The sequence below is a fragment of the Armigeres subalbatus genome, chromosome 2 (genome assembly GCF_024139115.2).
Source record: "Armigeres subalbatus isolate Guangzhou_Male chromosome 2, GZ_Asu_2, whole genome shotgun sequence".
Taxonomy (NCBI): domain Eukaryota; kingdom Metazoa; phylum Arthropoda; class Insecta; order Diptera; family Culicidae; genus Armigeres; species Armigeres subalbatus.
Window position 1 is genome coordinate 386,927,318 of NC_085140.1, and position 16,481 is coordinate 386,943,798.

The following is a 16,481-nucleotide window of genomic DNA, read 5'->3' on the forward strand; positions in this document are numbered from 1 at the left end:
TCCGTCCAAGTTTCTATAGGAAACAATAGGACAAGATTCTGCGTCGAATGCAATCTGTTGCGAGCGACCTAAGAAGCACACATATTGCACATCAATCACAGTAACTTATATATGACCGGATTCAGTCACTATATGGTTACTGCAACCAGATTTGTTGAACTTGTGTTGCTTGGAGAATAGATGAAGTCTAAGTGCTAAAAAAGTGAGCTAGACTTTTTTAAACTCTTTTTCACAATAAATAGTAATTTGACCAGAACATCTAAGCCCATAGTCCGATCTGGACAATTTTCAATAAGAAAATATGAGACATTCTGCGTCGAATGAAATTTAATGCGAGCAAATCGGTTGAGGAAGAGTGCCTGAAAAATAAGTGACATTTTTTTAGCGATTTTTCCATAAAAAAATGGTATAATTTTTGATCCCATAGTCCGATATGGCCAATTTTCAATAGGAAACAACGGGACAGGATTCTACGTCGAATGCAACTTGTTGTGAACAAATCGGTTAAGGATAAGTGCCCGAAAAATGAGTGACATTTTTTACGCGATTTTTTTCATATGAATTTGTATTTTGGCCATAACTTTCGATCCCATAGTCCGATCTGGCCAATTTCAAATAGGACACAATGGGACAGGATTCTGCGTCGAATGCAACTTGTTGCGAATCGGTTGAGGATAAGTGCCCGAAAAATGAGTGACATTTTTTACGCGATTTTTTCATATGAATTTGTATTTTGGCCATAACTCTCGATCCCATAGTCCGATCTGGCCAATTCTAGATAGGAAACAATATGACAGGATTCTGCGTCGAATGCAACTTGTTGCTAGCAAATCGGTTGAGGATAAGTGCCCGAAAAATGAGTGACATTTTTTACCCGATTTTTTCGTATGATTTTGTATTTTGGCCATAACTTTCGATCCCATAGTCCGATATGGTCAATTTCAAATAGGAAACAACGGGACAGGTTTCTGTATCGAATGCAACTTGTTGCGAGCAAATCGGTTGAGGAGAAGTGCCCGAAAAATGAGTGACATTGTTTACACGATTTTTACGTATGAATTTGTATTTTGGCCATAACTTCTGATCCCATAGTCCGATCTTACCAATTTCAAATAGGAAACAATAAGACAGGATTCTGCGTCGAATGCAACTTGTTGCGAGCAAATCGGTTGAAGATAAGTGCCCGAAAAATGAGTGACATTTTTTGAGTGGTTTTGCACACACACACACACACACACACACACACACACACACACACACACACACACACACACACACACACACACACACACACACACACACACACACACACACACACACCGTGGACTCGAGGGATGGCTAGTTCAGGCGCAAATAAGAGTGGTCCAAGGGTTCGGAGTCGGCTTCATGGGTCATACCGGTGCCCTGTGGTCGAACTCGATCCTTTTATCCAACAAGTGGCCGCGTGAAAAACAACATGGTATCGTCGCTTTCGCGGCGTCGGTCAACCGGGCGGGTTCCGAGCCCGAGGACGGAAAGGGGTCCTCGTCAAGGCTGGGGCAGGCGTAGGCACCGCGTCGGCAAGTCCCTCTGTGTGCTGGCGAATAGGCCCTATCGCAGAAAGGTCAATTTGGGGTGCACGCGGCATCATCATTCTTGATACCAGTCGTGCAGAGGGAAGCAGGCGCGAAGTCGACCCTTCCCACCTTCCGAGGACATAGGGCGTGGTAAGGCCACCTGGAAAGCCGGCAATGCGCTGGCACGATCCCATGGTGTTCTTCTAAAAAAGCGAGTCACGATGTTCGATGCTGCAAGGACACGCAGCTAACCTCGAGGGTGCGTTATGCACTGGCCCCCCTTTGAAGCATTACTTTCTGGTTGTACCGAAGGGACGATGGGCTTGGCGGCAATGGAAACGGTTTAGCTGGTCGGGAATGCAGTCCTGCCTCCCTCATTGGAGGTGGCCCCTAACCCAGCACTTCCTGGTCAACCCAGGATGTCTGTTGAGCAGATTCCCCCTCCATTGTTTAGGAAGAAAAAAACACACACACACACACACACACACACACACACACACACACACACACACACACACACACACACACACAGACATCACCTCGATTCGTCGAACTGAGTCGATTGGTATATAACACTATGGGTCTCCGGGCCGGTTTGTTTTTGGAGCGATCATATAGCCTTTACCGTATACTTAGTATACGAGAAAAGCAAAAATAACTGTACGAATTTTGATGCTCTGATTCGAAACACGTCTAAGGTGGATGGATTTCGATTCAAATGAAGTTGATTTCGTTCATTATTTTATAATGTTTTTGTACTTGTCGGTCGAAAACTCCGAAAGCTTTCCGGGCCTCTGTTAACGTCCATGCTTCATATCCGTAAAGGGCCACTAGTAGAATCGAGTTTGATACAGAGCAAATTTCGTTTCCGTGTGCATGATGCGGAACATAAGCTGGTTTCGTGAGCCGTAGAAGGCCCTATTCGCAGTAGCAATAAGTCTTTTCATGTCACGGGATACGTCATTATCACAAGTCACAAGCTTTCGTGGTAAACAAATTCTACAACAACACATCCCCATCAAGCACTGCCTCGGCACAAACATCACTAGCTCAACCTCTATCTCATCTGCAATCCGAATACTTGATCAAGCGTTGCCCATCCCCAGTAACATTTTGGTTTTAAAATGATTTCTAATCAAGGCACTCTTGTAGAGTAAATAATGGTCTTCAAGAGCGTTATGAAGCTAAAAATGTTACTTGGGATATCAGCCTAATCAGCTTCGCCGGAAAACCATATTCAGACATTACATTATCTGCCATGGGTCATTTAAATATTTAACTGAGTCATACGCTGCTTTGAAATTAAGAAACAGATGGGGAGTCTGCAAGTTTTACTCCCGTCGTTGATTGGCCCTCACGAAAACCTTCCTCTGAGAGATTTTACATCCATAACGTCCAAGAAATGCCGTCCAACGATCAGCACGTGGTCTATCTGTGAGCAAGTGTCGCCAGGTTTGTTTGCTAATTGCCATCCCTCCAGCAGCAGCAAAGGATACAAGACGCGTTGGCAGCGGAAGGCTTTCCGTACAAATGACAGGGTGACAGAAGCTTTCTCTCCTAATCTACACGTTTACATCCTCGATGTCAATCATTAGGAGAAGGTAGGAAGACTTTACCCCCTCCTGTTTTAGCGAGAACCAAAGTAGTTTTGTTCTAGCATATATTTTTTAGTATAGATCCACTAGACAAATGATCGTTATGTGGTTAGTAATATTTTGGATTGACAACCTTCTTGATTATGCAAGACGATTTGTTTTTTTTTACCCTTAGATTTCCTAAAGATTTTTCAAGTGGTCACGCAAAATTTTAACAACTTCTCCTAACAATGACCAAATGCTATAATTTTTCACAGCACAAAGCCATAAATATGCTTAATGGTCTGTACTGGTCAAGGATGGCTATTTTTCTGTAGATTTAACAGATTCGATGAGTTGGGGTTGGCTAGAAAAAATATTTATTGAGTGGATATCATAGAAAGGGGGTCAAGTCTCCACAAATTCAAAGATTGCATGCACTATCAAATTCCATATCAAAAATTGTTCATGAATACGCACAGCAGGTCGGAATCTCTGCGTATTTTGAAGGAAAAATATTTCTTTTAAATCAGAGAGCATCTTTATACTTTTATCAAAGCAAATTCTTTAAGAGGGATCAATTCCCTCCGAATATTTTTAAATACGGTTTTTGAAGAGCTCCAAAAAATTTATTGTTTATCAATAATAACATCAATTTACATATTTTTTTACAATGTTGTGAAAACTCATATGTGAATATGTACATATGTGGAAGATATTGGTTTGGAAAATGTATTGGAGGTAATCACTTTCCCTTCGATGGGAGTCGAACCCATGACCCTACAGAAAAGATATTTTAGTTACTAGATAAAGATTGTCGCTTCGGTTCCCTTTGTTCTGCTGTCCGAAACATGTGTGGTACATACCTGTCAAATCGTATGGATTTTCCTTCTTTGACATTTAGCTCCCCTATCCTCACCAGCAAAAGATGTTTCGGACAGCGACGACAGTGACAAGCTTTATCTAGTAACTAAAATATCTTTTCTCTACAGTTACAATTTACAGTCTGTCACAAACCAGTAAAGTTAATCGATTTATTTATTGAAGATTCTGTGCGAAAACCGCGTAAGATTATTCATTTTTGACTGTGATACTTTGACTTGAAAAGGGGATCATGTCTACCCAGTATTCCCTACATCTTGTGCTGGTCACTCTCCGTAATCTTTATCAAGGCTTTCATAGAACGCATCCTTCACATCATCAGACTTATCGTTTGTTGGGACATACAAGGGTTAGACAAAAAGGTTGAGATAGGTAAAATTATGTCGAAATTCAAATCAGCATAACTTTGCGTAGAATAATCCGATTTTGATAAAACCAGGACCATCAGAAGCGAACACTTTTCTAGTATAAGGGAAGGTGGGTAGACTTGATCCCCGGGAGACTTGATCACCCCCTGTTTTATCGAGAACTAAAGTAGTTTTGTTCTAGCGTATTTTTTAGTATAGATCCTCTAGACAAATGATCTTTATGTGGTGAGTTATTTTTTGGATTGACAACCTTATTTATTCTGCAGGGCGGTTTGTATGTTTTGACCTTCTCAAAGATTTTTTTATTGGCCACGCAAAATTTGAACAACTTTTCATAACAATGACCAAAGTCTTTCGTTTTTTCACAGCAACAAGCCATAAATATGCTTATTGATCTGTACTGATGAAAATGTCAACATTCCATCAAAGTTTTAGGATATTTGGATTTGAAGTTATTGCCTCAATATAGGGACACTTGATCCCCCGTTAGTCACCCATACAAAAATTTGTAAAGTTAAATACTATATTTCTTAGAGAGTCTGTGTGGAAATCGCGTATGTTTATTTATTTTTGGTTGTGATACATCGGAAATCAGAAAAGGGGATCAAGTCTACCCAGTCTCCCCTACTGTCCCCCTGCAAAACCTGGGATTGGTCCCTGGCCACCGGAGATCCACCAGGGTTTCCGAGGGTATGTTCAGGAGGCGTTTTTCCCACTGCTCGTCATTTTATGTGACGTTTACCTTCATCATGTTTTATGCTTTCTCCAAAAACTAGAACTAATATGCCGATGCCGACTAATATGGTGGCTGCAGATCTAGAATCCATCAAAACTACGCAGAGATGTGGCCATTTCCGTAAAAACGGTTCCGGGAACATGATGAAATGATAACAGATCGGAATAATGCAAATACGAGTGTCTTACTTTATGGCTTTGCGAGACAATGATTACAGAAACATTTTCAGAATGATAGTGTCCACTGCCACCCTTATAGCAGGTTCCAAGGGCCTTCCAGGAGGGGCCGGTTTTGGCACCATTTGGAACCATGCATATTTGGGTGTCAAAATTCATGTTTTCCCAAGGCGATGAATATAGGATCTTTACTAAAGATACATTTTGAGGATTGTAAGACTTTCTGGCCAATTTGTAACAGGTTCCGGGTGTTCTGTGAAAGTGACATTTGTTCAGGGTGTATGGCCGGCCCGTACCATTTTCACGAAAATGGTCATATCTCTGCGTATACCTAACGGATTTTCGAGCTACAGCCAGCCTTGGTCAGCATATTAGTTCTAATTTCTGGGGAAAGCATAAAACATGATGAAAGTAAACGTCACATCTTCTCGCTTCCCGATCACAATAAAGCCAACTCCATATTCTGCTCTGTCACCGCCGGTTTAGTAGATGTAGCACTTGAATGAAGTGTTTGCGATGGAATCCACCGTCCGGAATTTCTGATCTCCAGTTTTGAGACACCGTATTTCCTGGATTTCTGCCACACTCACGCCGACTTTCTGCAGGTTACAAGCCAGGAACCCAACACGTGCGAGATCATCCAAAGTTTTCACGTCACAAGACCCGACTTCCCAATCTTTTCCATTTATTCGTTGCCGGGTCTTTTGCCAATAAAGCCATCCTTTGCTCCTCTTTTGCCTTTCTTGTTAACTGTAGAAAACTTTGGTAGGCTACCTTACCAGGGTTTCGCTGCCTACATCGTGTTGAAAAGGCCTCTCTCTCGATGCGGGCACGATACAGCACAGTGTGCACAGTGGTACAACACACAGTGTGGTAACAACATGTTACCAAGTGAATTGTTTCGCTCAGTTGTCTCCCATTGGAGAGAGATGAAGATCTTTAAACTTTGAATCAACGAACGCTAAGTTTCAACGATCTAGAAAGCATCATCGATTATGCCTCAGTAGAATATCAAGTTGGCATAAATTTTGTTGATTCTTACTTATGATTTGATGTTTTTCAATCCCTGGAAGGTTGCTTGTACCCCGGACGGCACCACGACGGGAAGGTAGGGATAGGAGTTTCTGGATAAAAAGCTAAGGACTGCTAAATAGTGCTCATTTCCCCCTCAGGTACGCGAAGTACCAACGGTACGCATTACCCAGCATTTACCATTGCTTGAACCGTTCAACCGAGGCTATAGAAAATGAGGAAAAATTGTCGGTGTTTATTTTCTCATCGAAATCGTTTTTTTTTCTCATCGTTCATCAGTAAAAGCAGTTCACCACGAGTTCCTAAAGGACACTGTAGTCTTTTGGGCATGTATTTAAGCACAGAGAACAGACATGGAGGCTCGAACAAAATTTCTTGCAAAGCATGTAAAAACAAACACACCGAACCTCAACGCCATCGTCGTCGACATTGCAACTCACAATCTCATTTTGACATCCCGATGGCGTTGGTATGCTCTTGCATGCATATCGACACTAGCGCACAGTGGCATTTTTTATGACGCTAGCGCTGATTCTGCACGGGATAACGGCGACACTCCAAAGTTATTTCAAAATGAACAGTAAAAAGTTATCACAACATAGCGAGTGCAGCTTCAACGTCTGTTTTCTGTGATGTAAGTTACATATTTTGGTCTAAAGGCCGATGCAGCAAGATTAGGCACTATCACTATCACATACAGCAAAATGAACGCTGGAACTTTGTAACAGAGGTATTTGACTAAATAGATTTCAAACTCTCCCAACGTAAATTCAATACAGTAGACGTTCGATAACTGCAAGTCATTTAACTGCAATGCTTTTTAACTGCAATTCGATAGTTGCAACAGTTTTGCATTTATCGGACCGCTAAACTTCAAACTGATGTCAGTCTTAATGACAGCTGCATTGGGATGCACATTTAGATGCACTTTTATTGCATCTGACGTCGATTGACAACCGTTTGACGTCTAGAATGCGTTGCAGTTATCGAACGGCATTCGTTAACTGCAAAGTAAACATTTTGCAGTTATCGAACGGCTACTGTAGATGATTATTCTGTTTGAACATTTTAACCAGAAGAAAGTAAATACCAGTACGAATACAATAAATGAAGACTTTTTCGGGGTCAACATTTAAGATCAAACCAAACAGTAATGTAAATATCTTGGCCAATAGTAGATTTTATGTTTGTCATTTTTTGCATTTGTACTCAAGCTTACGTATACAATGTTTATGTGAACGTAGCAGAAACAGATGGTATTCTGATTAAATTAATGTCTATACTAGCAACACTATAACCAGAGACCGGCGGAGTGAAAAACTGTCGAAATGGCAACGTATGAAAATGCATGAAATCGTGAAAATAATACTGGCAGCACTTGAACTTTTTGCTTGCTTCTTATGGAAGCAAAAAGTAAACAAGTCGAAATGGAACCGTTTTTGACGGTTCGGTTGGAAACAAGATGGCGTCTTCGCCGATCTCTTATTCTAGTATTTCTAGTCTATACAACTCAGTAGATTGTATTTTTCTTTCACCCAAATAGTTTGGGAAGCTCTGTCCTAAGCGATTAATGACGTTGTTTGTTTGTTTATTAGAGACATTAATTAGTAATTAAAGACGCTGTAGTAGAATCCTATAAGAAGAGTAACGCCATGTGCCACGTTTGACAGGTCTCCTGCTCGTTTGGAACACGCATTTGTATGGAACTGACAGACGATTCTGTTCCAATTCTGACACTTGACATATTTAGATTATTCGTGAATAAATTGTTCATATGCGAATGATAAAGTGATCAACAATTTTGACACAGATTATATTTCCTCACCATATCACATGTGTTATTTATTCCAGGCCACAAATTTTGACGGGTGAACGGATGGCTCGTGATAAATATAGGGTAAGATGGTATAATACGCCCCATCATGCCAAAACGCCCCCCTTTGAATTTTAGAAAATTATACCTAACTAAGGGTAAACATCAGTTGGTAACTTTGAATATTTGTAAAACCATCATACTATGTGAATGTAGAAGTGTTTTTGTATTACACAATGAAAATAATAGCAAGATACAAAAAGTTACAGTTTTGATGTAACTTTTAATGAGCAAACACAACATTCTGGAGCGACTCTGGCATACTGTCCGCAAAACTTGCACTGGAACTCTCAGTTATAATAACTTTTCTCAGTGGTTAATATGATTATAAAATTGCTTCCATCTTCAAAAATGTAAAGATTTTCGAAAATATGTTTCACTGGTCAAAACTCCCCAGTGCACAATGGTCGAGCTCCATACAAAGGGACGGCCAAAACTACCAAAACATAATTTCGAAGATTATATACTTTTTTTAATCTCATTTAAAAGTAAATAAACTATATTTTCATGCGCACTTATTCAAAACTAATTTGAAAATGGTTCTCATTGTTTTTTTTTATATCTTTATTAAAGAGATTTTCAGCCCTAGGCTGGCTCATCTCTTGAGGTTCTCATTGTTGTTAGAGGCGTCAAAGTGACCCTAGCGAAAAATTTGGAAATACAGTCGCCTCTCCACATCTCGATATTGAAGGGACCATCGAGATAGGGAGAGATCGAGGAATGGAAGGAGTGAAATGGGTACTAGATCCAAAAAAGCTCGTTGCCATGAAAAACGTCAACAAAACAAATGTCATTTTCTGTTGTTGATGTGATTGGTATTGTCCAAAGATGGTCTAGTAGCCTAAAAATTTGAACAAATCGACATAAGGAGAGTAAATCCTGGATAAAATATGATCAGAATACATCGAGATATAGAGATATCGAGATAGGGAGGTTATCGAGATGTAGAGAGCACAAATGTATGTAGATTGAAGGGACTGAGGAAACCATCGACATAGGAAGAAATATCTCGATATTAAGGACATCGAAATGTAGAGAGTCGACTGTAGTTAAATTCCAAACATGCGTGAAGAACACATATCTACACCGTATGATATGTTCTACTTTATTAACTACATTAATAGTCATACAAAAACCTTCCCATAGCACATTTTACATTCATAAAAAAAGGTTTTGTTGTTTTGTCGCCGCATGTCGCCGCTTCTATGCATGTATCACGTTTCAGAGTACCATCAGACCTTTCAGGGAGCGTCGAGATAGTTTGCACATGTCTGCACATTTCCAAATAAGAGCTATTTGATAAAATGTCTAATTCGAGGTAATTTCTTATAAGAAAAGTCAAAACAAGCACTGATAGGTGGATATGTCCCACCATTCACGTTTATTTGCATTCAATGCTCAAATCCCCGTCGTATAAAACTTATTGCGAGCAAATCGGATGAGTATAAGTGCCAAAAATGTGTTTTTCCTATACACTTGAAATTATAGTATTTTAAACATAATTTTTGAACGCGTTGACCTATGAGGCTCATTTTTGAAGAGAAACACTGTAAGAAGATCCTACGCTGAACATCTTCTTTTGTGAGCGAATCGAATGAGGCATTTGTACATACACACAGGCACATGCAAACATAACTACGCATATCAATACACAGTGTATACATACATACATACATACATACATACATACAGACATACATTATCTCAATTTACCGACTGATATTCAGTAGTCGGCTTTCCAAACCTCTATATGGTATCCAGATAAGAAAATCTTGAAAAAAAATGTTGAAATTAGTTTTGGCCAAATTTCGTCATTTTCCGACCAATGTGCAGTGTAGGCAGGACGATATGTCCTTACTAACTGGACACAAGTGCTGCGAGCCTGCAGTAGTTGCTTCCAAATGATATGGAAAATATTGAAATATAATTCACACCTGCTTAAATGGACTTATGTTATAAGGATTTGTAATTTTTTAATTACGGGATAGATAAAATACTCATGAGGGCTTTGAAATGTCTTTGGTTACGGTGGGGCGTATTGTCCAGGCACTTTTTGAAATCCATTTTTTCATGACTTCAAAAAAGCTTTATTACGTGTTCTCAGTAATATTTTTAGGAAATGCATTTGCGACTTTTTGGACTACCAAATAACACAAAGTTTGCATAAATTGCGTTGAAAAATAAAAAGGTTTCATAGGTATTGCCTTAGGGGGCCATATTATACCGTCTTACCGTAAATATCAATTTTGGGCAGACTGTGGTGTGAAACTGTGAACTGTGACTGTTTTATCTCTCCTCTTTTTATTTTAACTACAAATATAGTTTTCATTGCAAATACACTCAATAAGTGACCAAAGAAGACCGCATATGTTATATATTGCATTCATTTTATTAGTCGAATTAAAAATCGATTCATTAGTCTTGTCTGTTTACCACAAACTTTAATGCATGCAGTTGCAATAAAACTAATTTGGAGTTCAGAGAAAACAGAGTAGAAAAGAAAGAGAAACATTAATTCTTATTACCTTTCCGATATATTGTCGGGCCGTTATCAAACTGGACTGCACCAGTAGTGGGGACTCGCAACGCGACAGATTAAATCATGCTATAAATAGTGCGATATTGTAGTGGCAAATATTTCAATTTTCATAATAATTTTCTATTTTTTCCTTTATTAATATGCATCATGAAACAAAAAAAAATGTACTGTATGGAAATTTAGTATTTTGTATAGAAAATTCTGATTTTAATATTGTTGACCTATAAAAATACTAAATTTCATTTTATTTTTGGATTTAAAAAAATATTTTTAGAGAATCAATTTTGCTACAATCCAGATGTGAACCAGCAAAAGGATGGAACCCTCTATAATGACGAATAAAAAACAATGTTTGCTGCCAACATTCATCGGCTGCTGTATCAATTATAAACGTGTTAAACTAATTGAGATGATGTCTTCATGTGCAGTTGGGCATCTGCAATTAACCGCTCCGATTTATTGGAAGCATAAAAAGCGGACAGACGATGAGTGTTGGCAACTCTCGATAAAAGATAACAAGTGATGTTGAAAAGTTCATCAAGAGGCGGTTAATTTAGTGAATGTATGAAAAACACGCAATACCGTATTGACAGCACTGAGGACAGTAGTGGAATTAAATTCTAACATCCAATTGTTAAGAATTATGCGCATTATGTAACTAAAAGTTAGACAGGTCTTCAAATTGTGTGTTTTTAATTTTCCATGGCTCAACATTCCAACTGGAACATGACCTGCTTTTCAACTTTGTGTTCTATAAGCATTTACACAGTTATCAACTAAAAGCTTTTTCTTTTCCCGCCATTTGCAAGAATATGTATCTTGTGTGGCAAAATACAATGAATTGAATACACTATGGTCAGAAAGCCGAGAATGTTTCTCAACCGATCGAATTTCGAAAACATCCAAGGCCGGATATGAACTCGCTATTTTCGGATTGACATTTCTACGCCTTTGCTCGTAAGCTAACTTGAGACGCTATGGCTCTAAACGGTAATTAACTTTTTATAAGAGACAGTTTTTGAAACATATGTTTTTTCGAAGCCAAAAGATGATCCTTTGAGTCGCAATTACTTCTATTATTATATAGATAATAATCAATTTAATTTTTGTTTAATCCAATTTTATTACATTATTTTCCTTTATCAATAATCTCATGCTTATTTTTAGTTAATAAACCTCAAAGAAGCTTCTTTATACTTCGGAGCAGAAACTTTCCACTAACTGTTTTCGTCTTCTTTCTTGTTATTTATTTCTTCCATACTACTTCAACCCGGCGATGCAGAGATGGTATCAATTGGCCAGAGCCTACCCTCGATCTGGAAGTGTGGATGCTCTCGGACTATCATATAATTCCGCCGGAAATTGAAGAAGCCGGTTCGATAACCCACCCGGGCCGTTTCGGACTATTTATTCCGAAGTCGTTGGTCCGGAAGGAGGACGTGTTTCCGAAACTATACCCCTACACTATGTTCCAGGAAGATCTAAACAATCCAAAATATTACGATTTGATAAAAAAGTTCGACGTTGCGGATGGGGTGCTTGAAGTGCTCAAAAGTTGGGCCGAAAGAAGTTGCAAAAATGAAAACACGTGCAATCAGGATGGTATGTACATACCGGAACAGTGTACAGAAGGGAAGAAGTGTGCTCTTGTGCTCGCACCCCATTACGAAGATACGAAGTTCATCGTAAAGCACATCGAAGAGTTAAAGTTTCAGCTGAAGGTTATTTGGTTAGGAGGCAAACTTAAACTTGGCATCAAACATCTGATGAGTGTGTATGGAAGTGATAGAAAAAGCTCGAAAAAGTTTCTCGTATTACATTGGACTCCGTCGGAGATAATTGATAGCAAAACGATGGAATACGTTGCTGTGACCATGCCGCGATGTGAAGACATCATCGTTAGTAACAACACCGGCTGCAAATACGAACTGACGCCACTGCTAAAGTATCATGCACACGAGTTTGAGTCTTCCCAGCACGCCCTTCAGTCACTGCTCCGAGTATACTTCGATACGTCTGGTATACAGGCGCTAATCGATTTATACGACAAGTACGAACCGCAAATTTTGCGGGCTAGGGATGAGACAAATTTGGAGTACGACGACCATGCTGTGTCAAGATACTACAACCAAATATCTTGCGAATGGCTCAAGACCAACGAACCCGCCTGGCACAAGTGGAAACCCAAAGGCGAGGAAAAGGAGGAAATTTATATTGGGGGCATTTTTCCGCTGTCGGGACTGGGGCAAGCCTATCTGGGGATAATGCCCGCGGCTGTTATGGCTCAGCAAGCGATCAACAGTAACGGCACCATTCTACCGAATCACAAGCTAATAATACTGAAGAGCGACGGTCAGTGTCGTGCTGACAAGGTTATGAAAAACTTTATCAATTATTACATAATGCAAGAGCGAATGATTGGTGTGCTGGGACCGGCTTGCAGCGACACGGTCGAACCGATTGCAGGTGGGTAATATTTTTCTCAATTTTTTATCGGTTCGATTTCCATTTTTTTCACTTTGTTTCTTAGTTTATTTCCTAGGAATAGTCTACCATATTTATCTAATATCAACAACATTTTTAGAAAGAATTCATAGATATATAAGTTTGTTAAAAAAGGATGGCTGATTTTTTAGTCTTATTCCACTTATGTATCACCTTTATATTCCTGTCATTTATTTTGAAACAACATTTTTTTGGCCGTTTTGATACTTGTGTCATATTACAACCGACATTTCCAGGATGCTTTTCAATACTGGCTGTGCATGTGCTAAGACAAGACAAGACAAGACAGGACAACATTTTTTGAATTTCATTTGAAAAAAAAACTAAAGCAAAATTTAACCATTGAAATAAAATATAAAACAGATGAGAATTTTGTCAACAAACATGAAAATAAAACGGAAAGATTCTAATGTTATTGTCGACTAAAACAATACAACTAGCTGTATAAGACAAACTACTCATCACTCACAACTGCGCCTCTTCAAGAATAGATAGACCGATTCGAACTGTTCTATATTTGTTGTGTTCACCTCTTTACAAAACAAAATTTCATGATAAGACTGAAAAACTTTGAAAATCAGAGTTAAATCATCACACTTTCTGCCCTCTACTCATGCTTCAACTTATTTTGTGAATAATAAGATTATTTTGTCAATAAATCAATTTTGGACAAGACGATAACAGAACACCGAAAAAGTTTTAAATAAAAAACGAAATTCGCCACGTTCCTTCTTCCAATTGACAAACAAAAGATAGGACTTTTTGAAACCAATCAGTTTACAATATTTTATTTACAAATAAAAGCTTTAGGTTGATAACTAATTCCAATGGATTGGATGAGTTAATCCATGTACAGCATCGATGATATTAATTCATATCAATTCAATACATTGTTCATGCTGTCTCCTGCAGGTGTATCCAAGCATTTTCGCATGGCTGTTATTTCGTACTCTGCTGAAGGCGCATTTCTATCAGACCGGGACACGTATCCGTACTTTTTCCGTACGATTGGCGAAAACCGACAATACGAGCACGTGTACGTGCGGCTTTTGCATCAGCTCAAATGGAACCGAGTTGCTGCCCTGACGGAAGATGGTCAAAAATCCACCGAATATATATCGCACATGGAAACGATGCTGAAGGAGAACCACATCGAGCTGATATCGAACAAAAAGTTTCCACGCGATAGGAGTGCTACTGAAATGAATCAGGTGAGATGATTATCTGGGACGATTAACATTTAGTTGTGTTGGGAAAACTCAAAAGTTCTCTGAAATAACCACCGAACCGAACTCATAGACCAAAATTTTTTGAGCCATTCAGAATTATTTTATGATTTTCTATAGTATCCTTTGTTAAAAACAGTGAAATTAAGTTCCTCGCATAGAACAATAGATATGCTGACTGCAATAGCATCGGACATGTGTAAATTACTAAATACATTCCGCTTGATTTTAAACGCTTTTTCGAGTGAAATTATTTTTGAGCAAATACCTGGGTGAAATTTCATTTCATTCATGAAATTGCATGATAAACTCAAGGCGTGCTATCTTACCAGTTTGTTCACTCATGAGGGTTCGATAATTGATATACCTATGAGTAAGATTTTAACTAACACTAACACTAACACTAGCTATAACACCTATAAACTGAATAACAACAATTATTTATCATATTCCTTATATATGTTTTATTTATTCCGCAGTACCTTTTGGACCTTAAGACGAAAAATGCAAGAATCATCATAGCCGACGTTGACGATAAGGTGGTACAAGTTATCATGTGTGAGGCTTACAGACTAGAGGTAGGTTATTTTTATTCAACTCACAGTTGGTTCTCCAATAATGATCAATCCAATGCAATGTCAATGTTATCAATATATAATAGAAGGAAAACCAGATAAACCGAAAAAAACTGGCTCATATGCATTTGAATTTGGTAATTACCCTTAGGAAATATCAAACAACTGCCGAGCACGACAGTCCTTTTTTTTGCTTTCGAATGTAAATGTCATTTGTCACGAGCAAGGATCCCGCTCTGGCCCTGGCAGTTCAGTTTCGGGCTATAAATAGCATTTTGTTCAGATCACTTTCAATGTCCACTGGCAAATCAAGCCAACCGAATAATACTTTGTTTTATGATCCATACGCGTGTCGGAATTCCAAAATGCCCCCTTCGGCCTTTACATGAACACAGCACGCCTTTTCATATATTCTGCTTTTACTTGTTTTATTGTGTCCGGAGTTGCCGCCGCAATGGCTTCTATTGCTCCATATCACGGAAAGAAAATATTTCGTCGCGTCTCATTGAATTAGGCATCTATCGATCGACCAGAAACGAGGGAAAATGCCCTGGCATGCGCTGAACAATGATGAAATCTTAATACAACTGTCATAAATTATGATAATTTAAGTTTAGATAGATATTTTGACCAGATAAGAAACCACAAATATGTTTTATGATTTTGGTTCACAGGCGTGATTTCTTTATTATGTGGCAAACGAAGGCGTAACCATAATGGTCTGGGGAGTGGTCGAATTAAATGGAATAATAAAAGCACGTTTTAAAGACCTTGACAGAAAAATAAATGATATGAGGTGACGACAAAATATTGAACGCCATTAGGAGGAATAATATCATCGTGATTCTATGTTTTATACTATATTAAAAAAAAACACTTTTATCCACCTAGCGGTGATGATTCCTTTCTTTTTTTTCCTTTGCTTTTGAGACGTCTTGAGCTCGGACCTAGTTGATCCAAGCCCTTTCTCGTTCTTTATAAAAAGTATCGAGAAAAGTTCTATAGAGAAGTCCAAATAGCTCAAATATAAAGTAATTAATATTTTTGACTGTTGTATAGTTGGAAGTCTAGCATATAAAATAATTTTTATTCTTCTTTAGACTTCCAAGTTCTTGAAATAATTTATTATAAGCAACAGACGATGGAAATCATTCATTGTTTTTTGTATTATTTCTGAGTATAAAATTAAAATGGTATTTTGGCCATAACTTTCGATCCCATAATTCGACCTGGTTAATTTTACAATAGGACAATGAGACAGGATTCTGCGTCGTATGCAACTTGTTGCGACCAAATCGGTTAAGGATAAGTGCCTGAAAATGAGTGACATTTTTTTGCGTCGTTTTGCACAAACACACATGGTGAGTTGACATCTGGGTAGGAGCGACCTACACAGCTCTGGTCCTCACAAGTTCCAATCTCACGCTTTCACGGGTCTT

The 16,481-nt window shown here is 38.6% G+C and overlaps 1 protein-coding gene across 4 annotated transcripts in view; it reads left to right on the forward strand.

Moving 5' to 3' along the window:
• The window catches only part of LOC134213182 (uncharacterized), a 191,757-nt gene that overhangs the window by 143,201 nt on the left and 32,075 nt on the right, over nucleotides 1-16,481 (forward strand). For all 4 annotated transcript variants that reach the window (XM_062691869.1, XM_062691872.1, XM_062691870.1 and 1 more), the window contains 3 exons: nucleotides 12,019-13,202; nucleotides 14,154-14,452; nucleotides 14,947-15,045. In XM_062691869.1, the coding sequence (XP_062547853.1) occupies nucleotides 12,019-13,202; nucleotides 14,154-14,452; nucleotides 14,947-15,045 (1,582 nt within the window). The remainder of the gene's footprint in view (nucleotides 1-12,018; nucleotides 13,203-14,153; nucleotides 14,453-14,946; nucleotides 15,046-16,481) is intronic.